The sequence below is a fragment of the Orcinus orca genome, chromosome 2, assembly GCF_937001465.1.
Source record: "Orcinus orca chromosome 2, mOrcOrc1.1, whole genome shotgun sequence".
Classification (NCBI taxonomy): Eukaryota; Metazoa; Chordata; class Mammalia; order Artiodactyla; family Delphinidae; genus Orcinus; species Orcinus orca.
Window position 1 is genome coordinate 151,055,460 of NC_064560.1, and position 8,888 is coordinate 151,064,347.

Consider the following 8,888-nt stretch of genomic DNA (forward strand, 5'->3'; position numbering starts at 1 on the left):
ATCCAGTAAAGACATTCTACAAGGTTTAAAGTTAGCATTACATATTATCTGTACATTGTATAACTGAGTTTGAAATAAAGAAAACCCAGCTCTTGACAGTGCATCCCTTTGGAAGAAACTGGCTTTCAAATTAGCCAGGCATAGATAATGAGCAATAAAAAGCTGCTGTGTAAGTGAAGTACAGCCAGAAATGATACAAAGTTCAGTCCTGCCAAAGTGAAACATGTTCTAGTGCCAGCTTTATTTTAACAGAAATCGTACTTTTTAAAAGGACAGACAGTAAATAATAGGAAGCAGGCTTAAAATTTACTCCATATTTAACATGAAAGTTTTCCTTAACAGTATATAATTGTATTCAATCATAAATATAGACTACTTTCTGTGTAGGTACTGCAATAGTCATTTCAATCTAAGAAAACTGTGTACCTAATGGACAGTCTCAAAACTATTATTCCATCAAATTAAGATTCCTATTATGGTTGAAAAATGTATATGGTCATCTACAATGGAGCAGATAGTTCTCTTGCTTTATGAGCTACCTTTATACTGCCCTCAGCCCTCTGGTTCCAGGTTTTACTGGGGTTATAAATGTAAATCAGAATGAACTGCTAGGCTTCGTACCAGTTTTTGGTGCTCTGACCTGACCTCCCTAGTTCAAAGGACTAAAGAAATTAGTTTCCGGGACTAAGGTAAGGCCAGAGGTTTGAATTAGTAGCTGCTTTTGGAACAGAAATAGATCAGCTCAAGGCCTTGGGGTCAGCGATTAGATCAACAAATATTTTCCTTTCTATATTGTCTTTCATGTTGTCATAAAATTTTTTGTGAGGAAAAAAAAATCTGTTGGGATTTCCTCCTGGCCTCAAATAAAAATACTATTCCACAAAATTCGTAACTTAGCCACTGTTGATAAATTATCTGCTGCCCTCTTTTAGGTGTTATAAAAGAAATTGATTAGAAAACACTAGCTCTTGTTGTTTTCATGTAATAATATAATGAAGACAATTTTCCTATTGGAGCAAATTCTTAGACAATTTGTCCTGTTCTAAAATTTGTAAATTAATTCTATAAAACCAAGGGATGTTTGAATAATTTCCAAAAAATTATTTTAAAATTTTGAATTTTCAAGGTCATTAACAAATAACCTGTTTATATATATATGTATACACACATATATATATACATGGTGACATATATGAGAAGAGTAAAATACACAGTTGAAGCAAAAATACTAAATTTCAGTGTATTTGTATTGTTTGGATCATTTAATATTGGTTAGTAAAGTTCTTTCAGAATCTCTATGACAAGCATAAGTACATCCTATTTAGTGAGACTTATAAATGCATAGTTTTGAGATTCTCCTCCCACCAACACATGCACTCTAGTGTGCTTCTAGTTAATTGCATTCTTTAGAAATACTCTTTGTGACAGACACAACTTTTAATGAGTATTTATTTTGAAATTTTATTAAAGTAATGGCAAACAAAAGCCAGAAACAACACAGAAGTAAATATAAATAGGTTGTATTAAAACTAAATGTTTAACTATTAGAAAAAATACACATCAGAGGAATCGCAAAACTTATTTCCATAATTAAGGAAGCTTTGTATAAACTCTACATGCAAAAAAATAAATAGCTTCAGTTTCCCCATGAGAATAAAAATTGCAAATTTTGTACTTTCTTGAATACCTTTGGTTTTAAGATAGTAAACAGAGTCTATTTTTAGTCCATAAGTTTTTACTCAGCCTTTAAATTCTAAGATGATACAGAATTAATCCAAGTCATAAAGCAAAGAATTCTGAAAACTGAATGAGCAATGAGTCACATGATCTTTAATAATCTGCACACGACCATCTTGCATATTGGTTTCCTTTATGTTGTCAAAACCAGGTGTATTGTGAACTTCAGTTTTGTTCAGTAATGAAGATAGGTGATCTCCATCTAATTCTTTCTCTTCAGTTATTACTGGTTCTTTTAAATTATCTTTTTCATCATTTGAGTGAACAGCACTTTTGTCTTTTATAAATTCAGGTTCCATTTTTGACTCAGGTTGCTGAGACTTTGCAAACGGCTTTTGAGAAACATCAAGGGCCCCTTGTTGCAAGCATGCAACTGAACCACAACTGTCTGTTTCTAGTACTTTGACTGCTACAGATGAATTGGAATCAGCTGAGGTAGTAGCATGCTGTAGACGTTCTTTTTCAGTCAGATGACTTCCTTCATTGACTCTTTCTTCCTTCTCATGAAGCTGCTCAGAGTTACTACATTCTTGCAACTATGTCAGGAGAAACAGCAAATTAATAATTCCTTGAAACAAATAGAAAAGTAAATTGTACCCGCTGGAAACTTTTTTAAGTTGTGAAGGAATAACCCAGTAGACTTACAGATAGGCCCTCTGGCTTCCCCCTCAAAGTCATTCTCCAAATGCTGCCAGTCATATTTTAATCATACAAACCTGGCATTGATTCTCTGATTAAATACTTTCATTGACCCTTCATCTCTTTCAGGATAAAATAATCCTGGCCTACAAACCTTTTAACATGGCCTATAAAACCCATTAGCAGTCATTCTTATAAGGGCATTCTTGAATTTCTTGAATTTTCTTGTATTTCTGTGATTCTTTAGAGCCTCTTTCCCCTGAATTCACATTACAAGTCAATTGTCCTAGTTACTCATTTGTGTCCAATACTGAAGACTATAAAAATAACCAAACTTAACTTCAACTAGAAAGAACAAACTGGATGACATAGTTCCCATGGTTTGAGAGTCAAAAAAAAGCTGTTTGTCCCTGGACTAATACTCATAATTCCCAAATGTTAGTTTCTCTCCATTCCTCACTGAACAGTTATTTTGGGATTAAAGGAGATAACATAAGTGAAAATGAACTGCAGATGTTTAATAGTAAAATACATATAAAAAAGTCTTTATTCCTCTTAACATCACTCTTCCCAGCCATCATGTCCACTTAGTTTAAAGTTATCATATAAAGAAATCAAGAATTAAGTTATCTGTTAGGCTTCAACCTTGTCCCAAATCACGACTCTATAGAGCCCACCAAAATCCTTACCTTTGCATGTATTTCAATCTTACTATCAGTAACCTGAAGAACTTCAATTAATGGTGGGGTTAGGGGCATTGTCTGTTTGAATGGAGGGCTCAGGACCTCTTCAAGAAACTCATTAACGTTTTCTTCACTGACAAATAACCTTTCCTAAAATAAAAAGAGAAAAAAAAATTCTACCTTATTGGTCATACTTGACAGAGTTGTATCTAAAACCAGCTCATAAAAGTTCTCACACAGTTCAGAATTGCACTTTTAAAATGTTTATTTTAATGTTATTCCTATGCTGTTTTGGCAAAAGAAAACTGAGTATTGTACAGAGCAATAAGAACAGCAAGAGTACACACATATATAGGAAAAGACCCTAGAAGACAAGTCTTAGTTCCTTTTCTAGGTCTCTATTAAATCTGAGGTATGTTTTCCCTCCAAGTAATCTTACTTACAAATTATCTTCCTTTTTTTCCCCCTCTATTTTGTAAGAATAACATCACCTCTAGAGTTATAAATGCAGTCCAAGCTAGAAAATGCAATTTAATTTTAGAACACTTCCTAATGAGTCAGCAAAAGATACACAGACAGGATCTATTTAATTTTGTGTGACCAGTTTGCCTTTTAGTTTTTGGCTAGGTAAGAAAATACATTCTTTAGTATTCTCTCAAATGCTTGTCCATATAGTTTTTTTTCCCACATTGTGAGTTATTTTCACATTTATTAAAACAATTACAGGAAAACGACTGCCCTTTCCTAAATTTCCCCTTCTGATGACATAAACAGATAGTCGATTTCATATTTTATATTCTCACAAAGTATTTTACCTAGCCCTGGCTATTTACTTTACCATTTTTGGAGGTTTTCAAATTAACCACTTCTCACAGAAGATACACCTCATAAAATAAAAATTTAACTTATTAGCAAATTTCTAGAAAAATACAGGAAGAATTAAAACTTCCTGGCAGGTTAAAGCCCAAGGCCCCAAACTTAATTTTTAATATATAATCTGTGCAACTAGTGTTGTGAATTTGGGAATTTAACCCTTGAATATCTTAAAAGAGCTAAAAAAAATTTACATGTAACATTGATACAAACCTCAATCAAAAATACCAATTAATTGTTCACTTATGAGTTTAAAAAGTTCTATAGAACGTCAAACTTTTTTTTCCCAGTATTTGCCAATAGTACTGGAATATTGAATCTCAAGATCCTCGGTAATCTGAAAGGTATAGTAGCAACTACAAAATGATATCCTAGGTAAACCTGATAATGCACAGCCCCAGTTTTTGCCCAAAAGAGATGTAGCTGATGTGATGTTGGTACCAACAAAGGCTTATATCACACTTCGTTAAATGCCAGCCATTGTGTCAAGTACTAGCAGGGAACAGATTAAAACAGATGCAAAAAGAGGTAACTTCAATGTAATATAACGCCCACCAGAAAACAACCCCACCAATATCAGCGACTGAAATTAAGCAGTACCATATGGCCGAGAGGGCAAGGGATTTAGATTCACACCTGCGAGTTGGTTTTCCTACAAAAGAACTGTGTGGCACAGGCTGAGTTACTTTTGCTCTCCGGAAGTAGACTATTTACTTTCTAAGTTTGGAAAAAGCTATTTACCAACTTAAAATATGGCCATAATAGAATGACTCTTAAACCTATTTGTGTCACAACCGCTTTGAGAATATGACTAAAGTTACAGCCCTTCTCAAGGGCAACTGTGAAGATTTGAAACCCATCCACCAGAGAGGATGCGTTAAGTTTTTTTCGTTTTTTTCAATATGCGTTTAAGTGTACTTAACATCTTTCATCAAGTGCATCAATTTCAAGTCATCAGGAGAGAAGTTATAATGGAAAATCCTTTGTTTAGGATAAACTGAGAGTGTGCCTGTGATAGCAAGTGGAACAGAATATTTCAAATATTAGTACTCTAGAAAGAACTGTTACCTCCAAAGAATCGTTGTTTAAACCATAATACCACTCTCTCCACTGTCCATGGCACTCTGGAGATTTGGCCAGTCCTATCACTGCATTGTTTGAAGAAATGCTAACCACTGGTTCTTTGGTATTCAACTTATTCTCTGGAGTAAATTGCAAAACGAAGGAATAATAAACTAAGTCTTGGGTGGAGAAGGACAATTTGTACCAGAGGGGGGTCACTTCCCCTTGAAGACTTTGAGGCTGGATCCAAGGCACTTGAATGAGCAGAGTCAGGGATTCTTCATCCTGATTACACTGCAAAGGTGGGCACAGAGGTTCCCCGCGGTCGGTGCCGGGACCACTCATGGCTCGATCAGCTGGCTCCCTGCGGGTGCCTTCCCGGGCCTCCAGCGCCTCCACGCCGAGAGTTCGGCGCGCACTCACTTTTCCTGCAGAAGACCCCCTGTCAAGGTCCCCGGATGAAGTACTAGGAGCGCCTCCGCCACCGTCCCCAGGTGAGTTCCCAGCTCCGGGAGGCGGCTCCTCCCGGATGCCTGTTGTTGATCTCTCTTGCCCGCTGAAATCCCGCTCTTCGGGTGCTGAGACGTGCTCCTCCCCGGCGGCGTCCGGGGTGGTGATCCCGGCGTCTGCAGTCCAGCCTCGGTTGGGATCCGAGCCTTCGTCCGCCCCACCAACCCCCGCCGGGCCCGCCTGCCCCTGGTGAGCGGAAGCGCAGGGCGCGCAGTCAGTTCCGGGCCGGTCGGCGGCCTCTTCCGGGGTCGCGGCGGGCTCCGGGTGCGTGGCGGTCAGCGCCACAGGTAGCGTGACCACCAGCTGCCGCCGGGCCTTGTTGAATTGCGCCTTGCCGCAGCTGTCATCCACCGGGTACGGGAGCGAGAGCCGCAGCCGGTAGTCGGGTTTCCTCGAGTCGAGGCACAGCAGCTTTCCCGTCACCTCCAGCGCCGCCTGCTCGGCCGAGCGCAGCAGCGGCAGCTCGATGGTGACCACGAGCTCCTGGGGCACAGTACTGGGGGCCGAGTCCCGAGAGCAGCGGTAATCCTGGAGGTCCACGTGGTGGCGCTGCACCACGCTGTAGCTAGGCTCAGTGGGGGCGGGCTGCAGGACGGCCTCCGGATGGGAGGGCGCCTGGGGCCTGGGGATCGCAGCGCTCCCGGCGGCCTCCGGGTACCGATAGGGGTAGGGGAAATCGGGGAGAGGGCTCTCCGGCTCCCCCTCGGGCCGGGCCGGGGAGCCCCCGGGCAGGGGCGTGCGTAGCACGGCGGCCTCCGGGGTCCCCTTGTACTTGACCTTCAGGGTCTTGGCATTCCTGCGGTCCAACTTCACGCCGAACTGCTTCTCCACGGCCTCCAGGGCCGTGGCGTCCAGCATCTGGCGGAAGCGCTCATGGCGTCGGGCCAGCGCAAGAGCGTCTGGGTGGAAGACGACGTCGTAGACGGTGTAGCGCCTTCCGCGGCCCCCAGCGTACTCGCGGCCCGGCGCCAGGCTGTAGGGCAGAGACCACTGGCTGCCGGATGCCGCGGCCCTGGAGCCGGGCCGGCTGCTGGGCGCGCACACCAGCGCGTTGCTGCACACGTTCACGAAGCAGCGCCGGGTCCCATCCAGGCTGGTGCGCAACACGTGGCCCGGTTCCGGGTGCACGAACCGCACCTCCACCCCGCGCTCACGCTCCAGGGCCGTGATTTCCTCCTCGTAGCGCCGCCGGTTCTCGGGGTCCGTAAGCTCCTCGGCGTACTCGGAGAACATTCGCCGGAACTCCGGGTCCTGGAAGGCGGAGGTGAGCTGCTGGACCTCCTCTCCGCTCAGATCCAAGTCTTCCAGCGGCGAAGAGGTTGCCGCCTTGGCCATGCTGCCCCTCGGCTCCTTGCCCAGGGGCCAAGGGAGATGAATCTGAGACCGAGTGGGAGGAACGCGTCGTAGAGTTGCTGGTCTGCGGAGAGTGAGGCGGCGGAGGTCTGTAACCGCCAGAGAATTGAGCCTCGGGCAGCGTGTGCTCGTTGCCATAGTGACACCACCAACTGCCGGGAGGAGGGGCAGGAATAGGGGTGACGGAAATATCAGAAATAGCCTTAGTTTCTTCAAACCAACATTATGCATTTTTTAGATTCCTGTGCCATGGTGCAGTTACCTCTGCAAAATAACCATCTGAATAATTGTCATAATTAACAGTATCATGTACGTTATCCATTGTTCACAACACTTCAAGGTAGACCTAATCCCCATTTCACAGATGAGAAGATAGGACCTGAGAACTTACCTGACGAAAGTTACAAAGCTAATACATTCACAAGCTGTGATTCTAACAACTTTATATGCTTTATTCACTTCGCTAAACCAGCATTTCAGTCTCCTAGATATTTCACCAATTTGCCCTGTTTACAACTCTCATTTGGTGCAAGAGATATTATGGGCAGGCTATTCATAGCCAATGATCAGTAAACATATGACTTCGTTAATAATAAAAATGCAAATATAAGATACTGCGTATCACCTATCAAAATGGAAAAGGCTTTTTTTAAAAACAATTACTGTATTTCCTTGGAGTGGTAGAATTATATTAATAAAACCTTTCTAGAGAGTAGTTTGGTAGCTGTATAAAAAGCCTTTAGAACATGCATACTTTTTTTGATCCAGCAATTCCAACTTTGAGAGCATGCTCAAGAAACACTGATTCTAAAAGTTTGGGAAGAAGCTAAGAATTCAACAGTGGGACTGGTTGAGCAGATTTTGGTACAGCCATGCAATGGGATTCTATGCAGCCATTCAAATAGATATTATAGAAGAATATTTATTGATTGGGGTAGTCATTAATTGGTAGTTGTTAAATCCAGTGATCATTTTTCTGTTCTCATTTTGTTGAAACTCTCAGCAACATTTAACACAATGTTGGCATTACCTCAATGTTGAGACACCATCCAAGTTTCTCTCCTACCTCATCACCTGCACTGGCACTTCCTGTGGTTTCCCCACACTGAGACCAAGTGTTGGCTTTTCTCATAGCAGAGAAATCTCAACCTACTCCCGTCTTGTGTGATCTACGTGGCCCCTGAGGCATAATGTCACATGACGGTGCCTCATACTCAGATTTCTGCGGTGCGGTCAGCCGTGCTTCAGCTGATTAAACACCAGGTCGGGGAGCACACCACCTCTCTGTTCCCCAGAGTATTAGCCCTGGATAGCCTTGCAGTGCTGTTTCTCTGCTAGCCCATTTTTCAGACCTCTGCTTCCTTTTCATTTCCAGACAATGTCCACCTCCACCTGATTCTAGTTCCTGTCTTATTCTAATAATTATTGCCTGATTCTGGCAACTTACCGGCTCGTACATAGTTAACTGCTCTGCTTCATCTTACGTCACCTTGCTCTGCTTCATCTTACGTCAGGATATAGTAATATCCTGAAACAAAGATTTTCACTATCATTAGAATAGATTCTGTGACTTGAAATTTAAACAATTTGCAATTCTTGAATATACTATTAAGACTTATGGTGAACATTAGCGTGTAACTCGTACAGAAATAATGAAACTTAAATTTTTAAACACAAATGTATACTTGGATTATATATTTTTACACATTTTCATATTTTTCCTAAAAGATTATGCAGAAAATATTTTTCCTATAAAACTCTATAAAGTATACTATCATGTTTATTTTATTTTAAAAAATATTTACTTATTTATTTGGCTGTGCCGGGTATTAGTTGCAGCATGTGGGATCTTCGTTACCGCGTGCAGGATCTCCACAGCGGTGTGCGTTTAGTTGCCGCGTGCAGGATCTAGTTCCCTGACCAGGGATTGAACCTGGGCCCCCTGCATTGGCAGCACGGAGTCTTCACCACTGGACCACCAGGGAAGTCCCCATCGTGTTTACTTTAATATCAAAATTTCATAAAATAGAA

General features: G+C 41.9%; 1 protein-coding gene and 1 non-coding gene across 4 annotated transcripts; both read right to left on the minus strand.

Moving 5' to 3' along the window:
- Nucleotides 1–220: 220 nt before the first annotated feature.
- DNAAF2 (dynein axonemal assembly factor 2) lies at nt 221–7,220 on the minus strand. Of its 3 annotated transcripts, none has more exons than XM_033428447.2 (3): nt 5,418–7,220; nt 3,066–3,209; nt 221–2,273 (listed from the first exon to the last, which is right to left on the minus strand). In XM_033428447.2, exons 1-3 carry the CDS (start codon nt 7,086–7,088, stop codon nt 1,770–1,772), a joined length of 2,319 nt encoding a protein of 772 aa, XP_033284338.1. In that variant the 5' UTR covers nt 7,089–7,220; the 3' UTR covers nt 221–1,769. The 3 variants fall into 3 exon arrangements, with proteins under 3 accessions (XP_033284338.1, XP_004270072.2, XP_033284339.1); XM_004270024.3 differs by having other exon boundaries at nt 5,001–7,220; XM_033428448.2 differs by lacking the exon at nt 5,418–7,220 and adding an exon at nt 5,200–5,333.
- Nucleotides 7,221–8,769: 1,549 nt separating this feature from the next.
- Nucleotides 8,770–8,842, minus strand: TRNAG-GCC (transfer RNA glycine (anticodon GCC)). The gene has a single exon. It is a non-coding gene; the product is annotated as a tRNA-Gly (tRNA).
- Between the last annotated feature and the right edge of the window lie 46 nt (nt 8,843–8,888).